Here is an 18,072-nt window from a genome sequence, read left to right as displayed (position 1 = left end):
TAATAAAATAAAAATAAAAAGAAATAATCAACACCAATAAATATGATAAGCTACTTTAAAATGGACATAAAGATGCTGTAACAAGTATTGTTTGTATGGCTTAGCTTTAATTTATTGCTTCAGGGGGTTTGGATGGTTTGTTAATTTTATGGGATACTATATAATATAAAATTAGAACTATCTATAAATAACATACTAGAGGAATAACTTGTTTAACTTATGATCCTTCTACTATTCTTTTATTTTCTTCTGGTTTTGATCATTGGGTATATACATAATTATTTATATTTCAAATATATTCAATTTTTTTCTAAAAAAATAAGATTGGAGTATGGAATCCTTATACAAATCATTTGATATATAAAATATAAGATTATAAGTATCCAATATAACATATATGTGTAATCGAAGGATTAAAATAACTTTTATCAATAGATATAAAAGGAAATGTAAAAGTGCGAGATTTATAGAGATTTAATGTTTTTTAATAATTTTCTCTTGAGAAAAAAAATTAGAAATTCTCATTTAATGCTTAATATTTTTTCTATACGAAGTAACCTCAATTAAATTTATATTTTTGTGGATAGACAATTATTTAATATAATTATGATATGGAATTTAATTAAAATATTTGTGATGATAATCGAATCATTACTTGCATTATGAACTCTTCTTAGCTTAAAATATATACACCTTCTGGATCTAGTGTTAAGGTTTGGAATGCTCTTACAGGATAAGTAGATAAAGTATTCAATATGACTTAATAAGGGATTTAAATTTCCGCATTTTCTTTAGATTATAATGAAAAAAGAATATTTATAGGAAATTAAATTGGACATATATAAGCTTTTAATGCAGAAAATGGAGTTCACATAAAAAATCTTCCAAAGCATAAAGAAGAAGTAATTTAAATAGAAATAAATTAAGTATTAAAAATTATAGCTACTTTAGCAAACGATAATAAAATTAATATTCTTAACGATGATTTTGCTGATGAAGTAATTATTTTATTTATTATTTTTTAAAAAACTTTAAAAGAATGAATAATTAATATTAACCATAACTCCAAAAGATGTTAAAATTTAAAAAGTATAAATTTGTCATAGAAAATAAATAATAATTGCTTCAACTAATAATAGTTAAATTGCTTTCTTTGATATTAAAACTGGAAAACTTTTAGGTTAGTACACATACTAATTTGATAATATAAAAATATATGATATGATATTAATTCCTTAATTAGATTACATTATAATTTGTTTGTCAAATGGATAAGTTTAATTTATAAATACTGACAAGTATTTTTAAGCAATAACTTATTTAATGGTAGAAGATAATGCCTTTTTAACTGGAGGAGATTTTTAAGTTCCTATGGCACTAGCAATATCTAAAATAAAATATTGCGATAAAACTTAAGTTTTATTTGCATATGATTTTAAATAGAAATTATTATCATTTAAATTAAATGAAATAATAAACGTAAATAAATATTTAATAAAAAATAAAAAATATAAAAATATAAAAAAGGATTTATAATTACAAACTTCTAAAAAATTAATGGAAAGTAAAAATAATAAGAATTATAAATATATAACTAACTATCTTTATTGGTCAGCTAAAGTTTAAACAGATTAAATTTAAAATTTCGAATATAATTTCGAACACCAGCTTATTTTCGTAGTTTTGGTTGAAAAGAAAGTCTTAATTTATAATTCCTTAAATGGTGATTTTATTGAAACGTTAAGATAATCAGAACAAATATATTAACCTATTCCTATAGGGTATAGAAAAAAAAATACTATTGATCTTTATGATAATACGCTGAAAAAAAGGATTGATGTTAATGATGATGAGTTGACTTTAAAATAAAAAGATTCGAAAAATTCTGTAAATAATAGTAATAGTAAATCTTCGAAAAACATAATTTCCACAAATGAAATAAAAGAAAATGATTAATATTTTGATTTTTTATAAATTTCGAAATATCTTGAAAACCCTTCAAATAATGAATTTTGTGATAATGATAAAGACGTAGTAAGTTCTTAGAATTCTTCTTAAGAAGTATTTGAGACTCTTCAAAAATCTACAGATCTTACATTACATGAAACTAATTATATTTATCTAAAATTTCCATAAATCGAATAAGATCCTTATTTCTTTTTAAACTTAATATAATAAAATTAATATAAGAAACTCAAAAGTAATACAAAATGGAATTTACATATTAATTATGAAAAATATAGTGCTAATACTAATGAAATATAAAATAAGACTGAAAAACAGGTTGAAGAATTACTTAAAAAAACTTAAGTTTTATAAATTAAAAACTAAAGATTTAAAATTGTTAGATTTTAAGTAGATTTATAAAATTTTGATCCATTTAATAATTATAAACCTATCCTTAATTTTAAGTAAGATTTAAAAAATTAAGAAAATTAATAAAATAAAGGATAGGAATTATAGAATTAAAATTCAAAAATATGGAATAATATAAATAATTCTAAAGCAAATTAAAGAAATAATCATAAACTTTTTGAAAAAACTATAAAGAAGTTAAATCTTTCGGATAAAGAAATTTAAAAACTTTAAAAACTTAATACTTTATTTAAAGAATCATATAATTTGAATAAAATCAACTGATTTTATAATCAAATAGTAATAATAAATACACTTTTATATTAGGTATACTTATAATTGTTTTTATGTATTTAATTCTTTAAATTAAAATATTTTTAATTTATTATTTAATAAGTTATTATGAACATATATATTAAATTATATATACTAAAAAAAATATTTATATGTATTTCCAATTAAATTTGATTTTATTAATTCAATATTCACTTCTCCCCTAAATATAATATAATTTAAAATAATAATAATTATAATACTTTTTTTAATTCCATTATTTTTTTTTAATATTCAAGTGTGCTTTTTTGTAGATGTTCTTATAATTATTTTAATTGTTCTTCTGCCATTGTTGCTCTAACTAACAATTAACTTTTATCTTTTTCAATTGATTTAATCATTTTTTCATAATACATCAACTAAATATATACAATAAATTAAGTAAACAAAAAGACAATTTAAATAAATATTAACAAAAAAATATCAAAAATACTTTTGTTTTCATCATACCAGGGTCGCCAGAAATAGGAGCTATTGATTACCCATCTTCATATTATTTAATCTTTTTATATATAAAAATTAAATTTAATTATTAAATTTACAGATTTAACAAGTCTTTCGTTTTCCTTTTACAACATATAAATATCCCATTTTTTGTTATCTTTAAGCTTTTTTATTAGCAATAAAATTATATTTTATTTAATATTAGAAAAAATAAAAATACCATATTAACAAGTCTTTTGTTCTCTTCAAACAAATCATTTCTTTCTCTTCTTAAAATTTCATTATTTTAACTACTAGATCCAGGTCTGACATTAGAGCTTTTAATATATTCGATTTCATTAATAAGTCTTTATTAAATATCAATATCTTTTTCGGCTTTTTTATTAGCTTAATTAAGTAATTAATCTTAAACTATCTTTAGTTCTTCTTCAAGTCTTCTATTTCTTTTCCTCAATCTTTCAATTTCTACATTTTAATCCGACTTAAAACAAAAATAGAATAATAAAAAATAAAAAAATATTACGACTAAAGCAGGTGTATTTTCATCATCTAATTAAGTTGGAGGATTTCTTTTAAGTATTTCAGGGTATTCGACTCCGACAGGAGCCCAATCTTCAGCTAAATACTTGAGCTATAAAGAAAATTTTTTTAAAGCTTTAATTTCAATTCTTAGATTTTTGGAGACCTTTTTTTCTTTTTCAAGAGCCTAAGTAAGTGATGTTTCTTTTTCATTGTAACTTCTAATAAGTTCCTCTCTTGCATTCATATCATATCCAATTCTTACTGATTAGGATTTATCTTATTAATTTCTTCCTTAATCGTTAGTAAACTATAATAGTTTGCTTCTATAAATTGATCGCATTTCATCTAATTATAGTTACATTTTACTATTTTCTGCTGTTATTTCATCATTATATTTTAATAATTCTTATAATCTGTCTTCTAATTCTTAAATTTTTCTTTAGAATAATTTGTTTTTGTGAGTTAATTCCATTTTTTGACTTTCCCAAAATAACTTTTCGTCATTATTTCTTTTTAAACTTATTTCGTTTTCTTTTGTTAACTTTTAATATTCGTTTTGCTTATCCTTTGTTATTTCTATATAACCTTTTTCCATTTCTATTTTCTTGTTGTCTATATCTAATCTATGCTATTATTCCATTATATCATATCTTAACATCTCTGTCTTTAAGCGTTCTATTTCCGATTTCGCAAAAACCAAAGCTTCTCTTTATTCTTAATTTTCTCTTTCAAATTTTTCAATTCTTTTTTAATTTTTTATCAAATATTTTTTATAATGAAAATAATAATATTAGTTTACTTATGAATAAATTTAGCATTTTCTTCAGTAGTCAAAGATGATTTTTTATAAATAGTGTTAATTTCATCATGAAGAGCTTTATTTTCATTAACCATATTAATTAATTCCATTCCAACATTTTGGTTTTTGGCTTTAGAATCTTCATATAATTTATTGATTTCAATGAAATTTTTTTTCAAAGCAACAAATTCGATTTCTAATTCACGTTTATCGTCTTCCAATAATTTCTTCTCATCAAACAATTAACTAATTTTTTCCAAATTCTTTTCGTCTCTAATTTTTAAATCAAGTAATTCACCATCAGCATTAAGTAATTTTGTATTGCTTTCATATTTTTCAGTTTAAATAATTTCCATTAATTTCGTATTTTCAATTTGTAATTCAACTAAAGCTTTACTAATTTCTAATTTTTCCTCTTCACATTTTATTAATTCCCCTTATAGATCACCTTTATCTTTTACTAATTAATTATATTTTTCTCTTATTTCGGTTAGTTTTTGTGCATATCTTTGCCTGTCTTCTTCTAATTTGAGCTTATCTAGATGTGATTCCATAAGTTTTTTTTCATATTCTTACATTTTATAATTCCCCATATCTCCATCTATACCTACTAAACCTGCATTATTTCCTCTATTGTTTGATTATGCAGCCATGCATTCTGCTCTATATTTTTTAAGTAAACCTATGGCTTTGGATTCATTAACTATTGGGAAATTACTTATATATTCTGCCTTTTTTAATAGATTTAATGTATATGAACTTCCTTTAGGATCTCCATGCTAAATACAAAAAATTCCTACCGATAAGCAATTACCTGCTATCGCGTCTTTCATTAAATGAGTTACTATTGAATTTTCATAAAGGTAATACCCATGATCCTTTTTTTGTATATATTTTTTTTAAATTATATGATTAAAATATAAAAAATAAATAATACGTTTTTTTATTATTAATTAGCAATATCTCTTATTAAAGTTGTAAAAGTGATAATACTTTTATTTAAAGTGGAACCTTATCTAACCCTAATAGCTTCAGGGTCATCAAGCATAATTTCAGACCCTGGCAAATCAATGAAAATCATTTTGGATACCATTACAAGGTTTTCTACTTATCCATCATCAGTAACTATTTCAGATGTTTGAATAAGTTCCATTATAAAAATTGCTGTTGCTTTACTAGATAACTTTCCAAATTCATTTGATGTTTAGTCTCTTCTTTTTGTAGAATTCAAAAGAATTTCATTTAGTTATTCACTGGTTTGTATCGTTACACATGTTGAATTTGATATAATCGGACCTTCCCATATTGTTTCATCTACTCTTAATACTTCTGTAAATTGTGTACCCTTTCCTAATAAATCAGCAATTTCTTCATCTAATATTTCTACAAATCTTACTCTTACTGCATATGAATAATTCTATAAGCCAGCTTAGCGTTATTAATTTGATTATCGCTTTCTTGTATCTAATTAGTTAAATAATGAATTTCCCATATGCATTATTAAACCTGATTCTTTTCTGTTACCTTCTATTGTTTATGATTTGCCTGCACCTGTTGAACCAAAACTAAAAAAACAACAATTAAATCCTAATATAAATGTCGAGACGAAACCTTTTAATGAGTTTTAAAATATGGTTGATAAATCCGTTTCTGGTCCATATACTTCTGAGCAATCATGCTCTTCAATAACTTTTTTTCAATTTTTTTATTATATTTTTTTTGTTATTATAAGTTTTTACTTCTATTATTTGCATCAGTTAAAGATATTGTATTTCCTGTTAATTTAACATCTTCCCTTTGAAAATTTGTTGGAGGTTTTATGCGAACAATTGTTTTTAATGGAGTGCCTTTTATAATCTTTTAATATTCAAGACTCATTATTATTATTTTTTATGGAAATGTATATAATAATATTTAAAATTAATATATATTTAATTATTAATTTAAAAGCTATTTTTTCTTTGTAAAATATTATTTAAATTATGTATTATTATTAATTAAACAAAGCTGTATTAATTAAAAGAAAAATTTAATATTTATAAGTATATAGACATAAGTTTTTAATAATATTATAATTAAAAATTTCATTTTCAGGAATTTAAAAATTAAAATATTTCATTTATGTATTTTTTTTTTTATTTGGATTAAGAAAAAAAATGCAAGCAATTAATAATTTATAAACTAAATATATAAAAAATCTTCATTTTTTAGTCGTTTAAAAGCTTTTCTGTTTAGAATTGTTTATACTAAAATTATCGCTGTAAAAAAATATTTTAAATAAAAATTAATTCTATATTCTAAAATAAAAAAAGAAAATTAAAAATATAATAAAGATAAATACTAGAATTAGGCTTAAAATATTTTTTTTAAATGAGAATATATTATAGATAAATAAAGCTATGATTATGTATTATTAAGCATTCAAATAAATGAAATTTATTAAATTTTAAATTAAAAAGATAAAATAATAAAATAAAGAATTAAAGCCTTAAAAAATTGAAATAAATTATTTTCTAAAAATATGATATAATCATATTTAATTAATATAAAAACTAATTAAGTTTACAAAAAATTCATTATCTTTATTAAAATAATAAATTCTAAAATTTTTTTGTAAAAAAAAATTAATAATAAATAAAATAAAATATAAATGAAATAAAATAAAATAAAATATAAATAAAATATAATAAAATTGGCAAAATTTCTTATTTAAATAAAGTTTTATGGAATTTTTTTTCATAATTATATATAGAGGCTTTTTAGAAAATGATGAAAATAAATAATAGCAGTAAATTAATCAACTAAAAAATAACATTAATCAAACAAGTAAATAATTGAAAATTCAAATAAATAAATACAGATATAGACATTTGATTGTAATTTAATAACAAAAGTTAATAAATATGAATAAATTATATTTAATAAAAAATTAATTTTTTGTTTTTAAAACTTACTTATATAAATAGAGATATAGTAAAATTATATATATGGTACATGTACATGTAAAAACTTACTTAAGTTTTTAAAATATTATATGGATGGAAAATTAAAAAAAATTACAATAAAATAGAAAATATACATAAAGTGAAATCTGAGGTACTAATGTAGTTAGATTTTTTTCTAACAATTAGTCAATGTTTTAAAGTATTATGTAAAAATATTATTATACATAGAGATTTAAAATCAGAGAATATAATTATACATCAAATATTAGCAAAATATCTGATTTCGGTTTTTCTAGAATTATAAATACAGATATGAACCACTAAGTTTACAAAGGTAGGAACTCATTTATATATAACTCATTAGATTATAAAAAGAGAATTCTTTTCAACAAAATGGGACGAGTTGTAGAATTAATTTATATAAAATGCTTTACCGATATATATATTTATATATTTATAAATTTAAATATTTATATATTTATATATTTTTTTATATATTTTTATATATATTTATATATATTTATAATTATTATTAACATTTTTTATATATTTTTTTATTTTGTTTCTATAAAAATTATTAAATGTTTTAATAGTTAAATTCTTAAAATTAAAATGCCTTTTTTTTTAACTTTTAACTTATATTTGTTTTATGTAAATGCTAGTTTTTCAATTTGCGTAGAATTTATATAATGTTACAAAGTGTTTTTCTCAATTTTTTTTAAAAAAAAAAATAATAAAGATATTATAAAATTATTATTTTTAAATTTTTTTTAAGAAATATAAATAATCAAAGATTTATAAACAAAAAAATCAAGAAATTTTTATCATAAATTTTATGATATACTTAATCATAATATTTTTTTGGATTTAAATTTTACTTATATTAATAGTTAATTAAATAATTTTTCATATTATTTTAAATTAATAATATTTAAACTAAAGATATATTATAAATTATTAATTTTGTATAGATTTGTTAAAATTTTTTATATTAAACTTTGTAATTATAATTATGATTATTATAAATTATACGAAAAACGAAAAATATTATTTATATCAAATTATATAGAGAATAGATTAAAAAGTTTGATTTATATATAAAATTTATAAGAGAATCTAATATAAAACCATTAAAAATATATTTTCTTTAATATTCTTAATTAATGTTAATTATATTATTATTTATTTTTTTATAAAAAATTTAATTTAATTTTAATTTTATAATTAACATATCATTTTAAATATGAAATTTATTTATTTAGGTTTATTTAATTTTTTTTTTCACTATCTATATAAAATAGTATTAATTTATTAATTCATTTATTTTTTGAGTTTTCTAGAGATTTGCTTTTTTAAGATGTTATTTTATTTGTGATATTATTTTTAAAATTCTTAGATATTTTGAATTTTTCTGGCGAATTACTTTGTTTAATTTAAGGTAAAAATATTTATTTATTAAAACTTTCAGGTGAATGACATATTTTAAAGGGGGATTAATGTCTTACTCTATTTCCATACTATTTAAATAATAAAAAAAATTATAAAAAAAAAGTAACTCTTTCTAAATAATTTTATCTATCAAAATTTGCTTTAACTAATTTAATTTCATTATGCTATTTTTTTATATTTTAAATAAATTATTTTTTATTATTTTGAAGCAATTGTTAGTATTTTTCTATTTTTTATTTTAAACTTATATCTTCGTTAATTATATTTTAACTTATAAACTAAATAGAATTTTACTACATAATATTTTATTATTTTTTATTTATTATTTATAAATAAACTACTTTTATGGTAATACCTGAAAATTTAAAAACCATATATTATAATATGAATAAATAAAAGAAATCAAAAATTTTCATAATTTTAAAAATAGTTTAGAAACATTTTGTACTTAACTTAAATACTATATTAATTAAAAAATATAATATATTTTTGAAATGAATATATTTTAAAAAATAAAATATATTAAGTTTTTTTTATATTTTTTAAAAAGAAAGACAGATAAGCTTTATCACATATATTTTTTTAAAAAATAAATAAAAATATTACATCATTATTTAAATGTAAATTATTAAATATTTTATAAATTTATTTTATACATGAAAATTGTCAGTAATTTTTATTAGATTATTTTTTGAACTAATTTAAATAAATATATTTTTATAATAATGAACAATAATATTATATAAGAAAAAAAGAAAAATAAAGACGGTGTTTGGTATGTTAAAAGTTCCTATCAAATTTTATAAAAATTAGGTAAAGGAGGTTTTGCTAAAGTATTTTTGTCTAAGGAACTTTAAAGTGAATAATAATATGCTATGAAAATCATTGATAAATCAACTTTAAAAAAAGATTCGTTCAAATAAAAATTAAAGCAAGAAATTTCTTTTTAAAAGCAACTGATTCACGAAAATATAGTTAAATATTTTTCTTCTTTCGAAGATGATAATTTTGTTTATATAGTACTTGAATATTGTAGTAACGAGGTATTTTTTTTAAAAAAAGCTTACAATCTAAATATTTTTATTTATCAATAAAAGACTTTTAAAGAATTATTAGATAGACGCAAAAGGTTAACTGAAATTGAAGTATAAAGCCATCTACTACCTATTATATAGTCTATTAAATTTAGTCATTCCAAAGGGATAATACATAGAGAGTATTTTTTTATTAATCAAAAACTTTAATTATAAATAAAATAGTTTAAAAATAGCAAACATCTTTTTAAATTATAAAATGATAGTTAAATTAGCTGATTTTGGACTTTCAGCTTAAATATAATCAGAAATGCATAAAAGAAAGTAATAAAATATATGTATCTAAAAATAGTTATTTCAAAAAACAGAACTGTATGTGGGACACCCAATTATATAGCTCCTGAAGTTCTTAAAAATTAAGGACATGATTCAATGGTAGATAACTGGGCTATAGGTGTAATAGTGTATACTTTGTTAATAGGAAAACCACCATTTGAAGAAAATGAAGTAGAAAATACTTTAGCAAATATAAAATAAAATAGATATAGTTTTCCAGTAAAAAAATATATAAAAAAAAAATTAAACTTCTAAAAAAAATATAATAATAAAAAAGTCAAAAGTTTAATTATCATAATAAGCAAAAGATTTCATTTAGAAAATATTAGTATAAAATCCAGATAAAAGATTAACTATTGATGGAATGCTATAACATCCTTTTTTAAATCACAATGAATATATAATTCCAAAAACAATGTCAAACAGTACTTTAGCACTTCCTCCGACGAAAAGTTTTATAGAAAATTTAAAAAAATATTAAAAAAAAATATAAAATGAAATTGATTTTTAAAAAAAAAATTCATTAGATGAGGAAGCACCTAAAAATTTAATAAATGCAATATATTTAAAGGATTATATAGATTGTAATAATAAATTTATTTTATCATATCATTTAAGTAATGGCAATGTTGGAATAATTATGAATGATGGTAATATAGGTTATATAAATCAAACTAATATTTATTAATTATAATTTGTTTCTAATCAAAAGCAAGTCAAAATTTAAAATGATAACGAATATAAATAAAATATACATAACTTAATAATATAAATGTAATAATATTTTATTAACAAAAATTAAATTTTTATGAAAGTTTAAAATTTATAAATTTCATAAAATCGAGATTAAAATATTTATTTAAAAAAATATAAATATAATGAAATCGCTTCCTTTTTTAAAATGAGTAATAAAGATATGCATGTTATTTTCAAAGATAAAAGTGAAATTATTATTTCTTAGTAAAATAAAGTCATTTATTATAAAAATAAAAATTGTAAATTGTTTACTTATGAAAGCTAATATCAATAAAATATACCAATTGATGTTAGTAAAAGATTAAATTATATAAAATGTTATAACTCTAAATAAAATAAATAACAATTATTATTAAATGACGAGAATTTTAAATCTTAAAATAATAATTAATTGTAAAATGAAGAGAAACAAAATAAATTATAAATTAATATGACTACATAAAAAAATAATAAATTTGTTTAAAATAATAACTGTGGAGGGGAAACTTTAAACACTAAAAAAAATTAAAATGCAGTAAATAATAACTAAATATGTAGTAATGCTTATAATAAATATATATCTAATTGAATTTAATTTTTTATATTTAATTTAAATCTATATTTTGTTAAAATTTAAATTTTTTATTTTTAATAGAATTTTATTGGAAAAAAAAAAAAAAAACATAATTATTTATTTTATTTTCAAAAAATTCTAATAAGTAATTATAAAATACAATCTAAATAGATTATTTTCAATTTATTATTTAACATTTAATTATCAAATATAGTTTGATCTTTAAAATTAAATTTTGTTTGTTTTCAATTTTAAAATAAACATTGTCATTATTAAAAATTTTTTTTTTTCTCTAATATTTAAATATCATTATATTTATCCTCAAGCTGATATATTTATTCATTTTTATTAATTTAGAAAGAATTTTAATTATTATTAATAATAATATTATCGATACTAATTTTTGTACTTTTCTTTTTATTATAGGAAGTATTTAATTCTTCAATTTACAAATTACTACTTAACTTTATAACTTTTAATTATGATGTGTAGTATGCTTCTGTGTTTAAATTGCCTTACTTCATTTATAACTTAAGCTATTTTGTTTCGTCAGAGTCATTTAAACTTGAGTTAGATAGTAAATTTTATTAATTATCTGAAAATTTATTTATTCCATATTAATTTCTTTTTTTATTATTTTTCAAATATTTATATTATTATCATTTTTTTTTAATTTTACTATTTTAACGGAGCTTCTAATAAATAACTATTTTCAATTCTTTGTTATTCATTTGAATTTTTATTTTAAATATTTTATATTTATAGTTAATGCATTTTTTATAACTCTTCAGCTTCATTTTATAATCTAATGTTTATTTCATTATAATTTTCTTTTGCTTTTATTAGGTTAGTTAGTTCATTAATATAATTTTGGTAGTGTTTTCTAAAAATTTGAATATAATCTATTTTTTATTAAGCTTGTTATTATTTTTATTAAAATGTGTTATAATGTTAATTAACTATTTTTAAAAATAACAATTAAATTAATAATTTTTAAAAAAATATTTAAATAATTATATATATTATTTACTTAAATAATTTTTTATATAAATATATATAGAGAAAATATTAAATAAAAAAAAAATTAACTTAAACTATAAATTTAATTAAAGAAAACATCTTTTTACTTTATGTTATATTCATTTGCCTTTTCGTTTGCGAATGTTAAAATGCTATCATAATTAAATTCTTACAAAGCATTATCAATCGAAAAGACCTCATCAAATTACTACATTTTGAAATAAAATTAAATCCAAAATTTATTATCTTTTAATTCTCTGGTTTCAATTACATTAACATTATATTTTATTTCTTATATATTTTCTTTTTTAATTTCTTCAATTTTTTCTTATGATTTAATTACTAATAACTATTCTGGAACTTTTTCTCCTACAAGAAGAACCGGATAATTATCAATTTCACTTTCTTTAAAAAACTCATCTTATAATAAATCACTTGCTGATGGTCTATTTTCTGCATTTTACAAACACTTAACAATAAATTATTTTAATTATTCATTTTAAATAAGCTACAAGCTTTAAGGATGTATGCCTTAACTTACTTTTTTATATACTTGGGCTGGAGATCGACATTCTTTATAAGGAACTTCTAAAGTAGCCATTTCTAATAAACACATTCCAAATGCATAAATATCAACAGGTGTTCCATATTTTTCCTCATAAATTTCCGGTGCCATAAATTCTGGTGTGCCTAAAACACTACTTGTATAATCAGTTTTTAATGTTAAAGCGAGACCTAAATCGCCGATTCTGATCTAATTATTTGATGTATTTATAAATATATTCTCACATTTTATATCGCGATGAATAATACAATGAGGTTCTTACTAATGTAAATATTAAAGACCACTTAAGATTTACTTACACCATGTTTTTATTATTTTTAAACGCGGTTTCTTTATACGATTTAAATATCTTTTCAAAGAACCACCGCTTAAACATTCCGTTATAAATACTATTTCATTTTTTTATTTATTTATCCATGCATTTATGAAGTTTATTATATTTTTATGATGCAAATTTTTCAATATTGATATTTCATCAGATATTCTTTTTCTTTCATCTATTTTTTAAATAGTTTTGTGTTAAATAAAATTATAATAGTAAATTAATTTAATTATAAAGTTTTGTTTTATACTTTAAGGTAATCTTTATAATTTAATCACATTCCATGCTATTTCACATCCTGAATCATTATCATAACCTTTATAAACAATTTTATAGGCTCCAAAACCTAATTCTTCGTTAAACTTTATTTATTTGAAAATAAATAAAAATATTTAGATATTTAAAATGAATAATAAATATAATTATTTATTTATATTTTCTTTACACGTATAAATCGGCCTTTAGGACTATATTCAACAATTTGATTCTTTTACTCTTCTGTTAAATCTTCTACCTTATTTATTTTAATTTATTATTATATTTTGAATATTTAAAAATATTAGATAATGTATTATTTGATTTTTTTTTTTATTTCAATAAATAATTTAATTATTTTTTATTTATTTTAAATAAAGGTTTATATAAAATATAAAAATAAGGTCAATTTTTTTTTTTTTATTTATAAATTACAATATCATTCATATTCCTTTTAATTTCTTTGTATGTTTTTTTTTTATTATAATTTTTAAATCTAATAAATAAATAATACAAAGTAAGTTAATTAAGAAATAATAATAAATAAATTAAAAAAAAAATTGATAAAAATTATAAATATTTATATTAATACACTATAAAATTATATTTTTAAATATTTAAAAATATTATAATATATTATTTGATTTTTTTTAATTCAATAAATTAAATTATTTTTTATTTATATGAATAAATGCTTATATAAAAAAATAATAATTATGTTATTTATTTATTTTTATAAATTTCAATATAATTTATATATTCTTTAATTTCTTTGTAGGTTTTTTTTTATATTATAAATTTTAAATCAAAAAAATAATTAAATACAAATTAAGATAATTAAAAAATTATAATAAATAAAAAAATTGATATAAATTATAAATATTTAATATCATATTATTTCTCTATTAAAATATAAATAAATTATAATAATTTTAAGTATTTTTTAACTTAAAGAAAATTTTAATTATTTTAAATTTTAAATGTTATTATTTAATGATCAATCAATATATCATTTATTTATATAAACTTTAACAAATATATAAAGAATATATTCAATAGATAAATTATTTTTATTTTTAATATAGTTTTGACTAATGCAGTTGTATTAGAACTAATGCCAAAATATTGTACATATATTATAGGTGGCTAGTATAAAAATCGGATAAATACATCGTTATTCAGAGTTTTATTCTTTCAGTTATTTGTTTAAATAAAATTAACCAGAATTACTACACTTCGCTTACAGTCAAAGAAATTTTTATGAAATAAAAGATGCAAAATATTTGAAAAATAGAAGAATTTCACCTGTATATTTTATTGATAAATTTTCAGAAACAGAACATGTTTTTTAAAAATATTATAATTTATAAGAAACAATAATAATAATAATGAATTAAAAGAAATAATTTCATATATTTACATTTAATTGTTAATAAATATAAAAATATTTTTCTTTTTTTGAATGAAGGATGTTTTTAATTATTTAAAAGTAATTATAAAATAAAAAATTAAATGAAAATTTTTACTTTTAAAATAGTCTCTTAAAATTAACATATTTTTATTAAAATTTTGGATTTTTTTTAATTTATTATTGAAAATTTAAAAATTTATTTTAAAAAATAAAATTAAAATGTATATTTTTATTCTCAAAGAAAATACATACAATTTTAATTTATTTGTACAGTCATTTATGTAAAAAAAAATAACAATTTATGATATAAAAATTAATTTGAATAATATAAAGAAATAAACTAAAATTTTATATTTTGAGAAGAAAATTAAAAAAAAAAAATATTAAAGAATATAAATAAATTATTTTCAGTTATTTCATGATATGTTAAAAATAAATGAATTGAATAAAAAAAAGAATATTATATTAAAATTATGAAAAATAAGAAGACTTAGAAAAAAAAATTTAATTAGAATAAATAGAATTAAATAAAAGTAAGTGCTAAAAAATAAATTTTATAATAATTTTTTCTAAAGAAAATAGAGATGAAAATATCAATAAAATAAATAGATATATAATATATATATAAATATATTTTTTTTTTTATAAAAAAAATATTTAAAAAGTAAGAAAATATATATAATAATAATTCAAATATATTTGATAAAATTAGAAACTTTAATAAATATTTAAAAATTAATTAATATAATATTAAAAAAAAAATATTAAATAAAAATATTTAATTATATATTAAAGATTATAATACAAATTAAAAATAAAAATTAAATACAAATTTAATTTATTTTAATATATTTAGTTTTGTAAATATAATGAAAAAAGAAAAAGTATAAATTAAATATTAAAAAATAATAAAAAAAATTAATATATATATATATTATAAAAAATATATAAAAAAATCTATAAAGATAATAATATATATATCTATAAAAATATATATATAAATATATAAATATATATATAAATATATATATATATTTTATACATATATAAAAAGATTATAATAAATATATATAAATTAATTATTAATAATTTTTTTTATTTAAAATATATATTAATTAATTTATTTAATCTAAATAATTTTATTTTTTATAAGGTATATTGTATTATATATAAATTATTTATTATAATTATAATAGTAAGTCAATATATATAAATATTTATTAATAAAAATTAAAATATTATATATTATTTATTATATAGTTTATTATATATATCATTTTATATTTTAATATATAATCATATATAAAAATACTATCTATTTTTAAATAATTTTATTAAAAATTATAATTATTTATATATTCTTTTATTTCTAATTAATATTTATTTAATAATTTTATATATATATATATTTAAATTAATCAATATTCTTATATAATATATATAATTATTTTATTTATATATTTATTTATATTTAAATAAATAATCTTTTTATTTTAAAAACATCAATAGAAATAATTGATTACTTAAAATAATTTATTTTTTTAATTTTTAATCATTTATAAAATATAGTTTAAATTAAATTATTTTAAACTGTAAATTTAGCTTCTTTACATATAAAGTCTTCGCCATCAATTTCTATATTTACAATATCATTATGCATTATAACTTTAACTTCTGATCCTCTATAATAATGTATTGCATCATTGTAAATATGTGATCCATTTTATTCAGCTTATTTTAAGAAATTTATCATATTATTTATTGAGTTTAATTCTTCTTTTTTGCAATATATTATATCTATTAAACCATCATTTAACTATAAGAAAGTAAATAAATATTAAAATAAAATATAAAAGATTACTTAAGCTATAGGACAGGCTCTAAATTTAGCTCCAGTTCTTTCTATATTATTGATTTACAAAAAATTTATAAGTTACTTATCTTCAATAACTTTACCATCTATATAAATACTCATTAAATCTGCTTTAGCTTAAAATATTTCAATTATAGCAGATGCTTTATACTTAAAATTATATAAATACCCCAGTTTAGAAGATCTAGCATTTGCCCTTCCTGAAAATCCGATTCCTGCTTAACAACTTGAAAAGTATGTTTTATTTTAATTATTTTCATCAATAATTTCGCACTTAATAATATCAATCTATCTAATTTAAGGTTTTATTAAATATTTATTTACAAAATTATCCATTTTTTTATTATCAAAACCTAAGCTTCCACAAAAGTCGTTTCCAGTGCCCCCTGGTATTAAAATAATTCTACAATTTTAATATTTTTATAAAGATCCAATTATGTTCAAAGCCATAAAAATAGAACCATCTCCTCCACATATCATTAATAATTAAGTAAAATCATCAAAATTGAAATTACTAATAAAATCATTAAAAAATTAGATTGATTTCGAAATTACTTATTAAAATTATATTTTATTTTAATTTAATTAATTTATCACTTTTTCGCATACTTTTTAACTTTTTCCGCCACCACTCGTAGGATTTATTAAGATTATTATTTTTTCAGGATTTATTTATTAAATTTATTATTATATATCTTAAAAGCAAGGAAAAATAGGAGAACCAACTATACTTTAAGAGCAACATGATTTTCCTTTTATAGCTTAGTTTTTATTAAATTTTATTAAACCTTTTGCATTTTAATATTATGTAATGTAAGGATTTTAATTAATTTATCTGAGCTCAGTAACTTCTTCTTTTTATTCTTAAATATTTTATTTATTAGATGGTGATAATATCATTTTAATATTTATTTGTTTTTATTAAAATATTTTTATTTTTGTTACTTTATAAAATTTTAAAATTTTATTGAAATTTAAATAACTTTATTTTATTGAATAAAATAAATATAATTATTGATTTATTTTATTTTAAAAAATCTTTATAATAATTTTTTTATTTTAAATAAATGTTTTCTTAATAATTTTAAATTTAAAGCAAT

General features: G+C 17.2%; 4 protein-coding genes across 4 annotated transcripts, besides 25 other annotated features; 2 read left to right on the top strand and 2 right to left on the bottom strand. All coding sequences in view use genetic code 6, as the record gives it.

The window, feature by feature from the left end:
- Positions 1-993: 993 nt before the first annotated feature.
- IMG5_194190 (hypothetical protein) lies at positions 994-2,640 on the top strand (the record flags this gene model as incomplete). The annotated part of the gene is made up of 2 exons (XM_004024959.1): positions 994-1,903; positions 2,090-2,640. The coding sequence occupies 2 exons, from the start codon at positions 994-996 to the stop codon at positions 2,638-2,640; spliced, it is 1,461 nt and encodes a 486-aa protein (XP_004025008.1).
- Positions 1,495-1,526: a microsatellite.
- Positions 2,162-2,195: a microsatellite.
- Positions 2,301-2,343: a microsatellite.
- A 200-nt stretch (positions 2,641-2,840) lies between the features above and the next one.
- IMG5_194180 (kinesin-like protein, putative) lies at positions 2,841-6,331 on the bottom strand (the record flags this gene model as incomplete). The annotated part of the gene is made up of 7 exons (XM_004024958.1): positions 2,841-3,047; positions 3,122-3,190; positions 3,231-3,296; positions 3,353-4,397; positions 4,454-5,331; positions 5,391-6,142; positions 6,193-6,331. The coding sequence occupies 7 exons, from the start codon at positions 6,329-6,331 to the stop codon at positions 2,841-2,843; spliced, it is 3,156 nt and encodes a 1,051-aa protein (XP_004025007.1).
- A 421-nt stretch (positions 6,332-6,752) lies between these two features.
- Positions 6,753-6,792: a microsatellite.
- A 275-nt stretch (positions 6,793-7,067) lies between these two features.
- Positions 7,068-7,137: a microsatellite.
- Positions 7,068-7,146: a microsatellite.
- Positions 7,074-7,144: a microsatellite.
- Positions 7,083-7,146: a microsatellite.
- Positions 7,084-7,146: a microsatellite.
- A 681-nt stretch (positions 7,147-7,827) lies between these two features.
- Positions 7,828-7,880: a microsatellite.
- Positions 7,835-7,918: a microsatellite.
- Positions 7,836-7,923: a microsatellite.
- Positions 7,838-7,916: a microsatellite.
- Positions 7,876-7,956: a microsatellite.
- Positions 7,957-9,015: 1,059 nt separating this feature from the next.
- Positions 9,016-9,061: a microsatellite.
- A 255-nt stretch (positions 9,062-9,316) lies between these two features.
- Positions 9,317-9,371: a microsatellite.
- Positions 9,372-9,572: 201 nt separating this feature from the next.
- On the top strand, positions 9,573-10,577 carry IMG5_194170 (protein kinase domain protein; the record flags this gene model as incomplete). Its single annotated transcript, XM_004024957.1, has 4 exons — positions 9,573-9,890; positions 9,945-10,063; positions 10,107-10,205; positions 10,250-10,577. The coding sequence occupies 4 exons, from the start codon at positions 9,573-9,575 to the stop codon at positions 10,575-10,577; spliced, it is 864 nt and encodes a 287-aa protein (XP_004025006.1).
- A 2,088-nt stretch (positions 10,578-12,665) lies between these two features.
- On the bottom strand, positions 12,666-13,415 carry IMG5_194160 (protein kinase domain protein; the record flags this gene model as incomplete). The annotated part of the gene is made up of 3 exons (XM_004024956.1): positions 12,666-12,698; positions 13,100-13,300; positions 13,407-13,415. The coding sequence occupies 3 exons, from the start codon at positions 13,413-13,415 to the stop codon at positions 12,666-12,668; spliced, it is 243 nt and encodes an 80-aa protein (XP_004025005.1).
- A 381-nt stretch (positions 13,416-13,796) lies between these two features.
- Positions 13,797-13,866: a microsatellite.
- A 313-nt stretch (positions 13,867-14,179) lies between these two features.
- Positions 14,180-14,240: a microsatellite.
- Positions 14,241-14,527: 287 nt separating this feature from the next.
- Positions 14,528-14,562: a microsatellite.
- Positions 14,563-15,769: 1,207 nt separating this feature from the next.
- Positions 15,770-15,809: a microsatellite.
- Positions 15,810-16,020: 211 nt separating this feature from the next.
- Positions 16,021-16,172: a microsatellite.
- Positions 16,071-16,148: a microsatellite.
- A 163-nt stretch (positions 16,173-16,335) lies between the features above and the next one.
- Positions 16,336-16,394: a microsatellite.
- Positions 16,336-16,399: a microsatellite.
- A 137-nt stretch (positions 16,400-16,536) lies between these two features.
- Positions 16,537-16,573: a microsatellite.
- Between the last annotated feature and the right edge of the window lie 1,499 nt (positions 16,574-18,072).

This window comes from Ichthyophthirius multifiliis (assembly GCF_000220395.1).
Source record: "Ichthyophthirius multifiliis unplaced genomic scaffold scaff_1120509251392, whole genome shotgun sequence".
Classification (NCBI taxonomy): Eukaryota; Ciliophora; class Oligohymenophorea; order Hymenostomatida; genus Ichthyophthirius; species Ichthyophthirius multifiliis.
The sequence above is the reverse complement of the archived record's forward strand: the minus strand, read 5'-3'. Positions and strand labels throughout refer to the sequence as shown.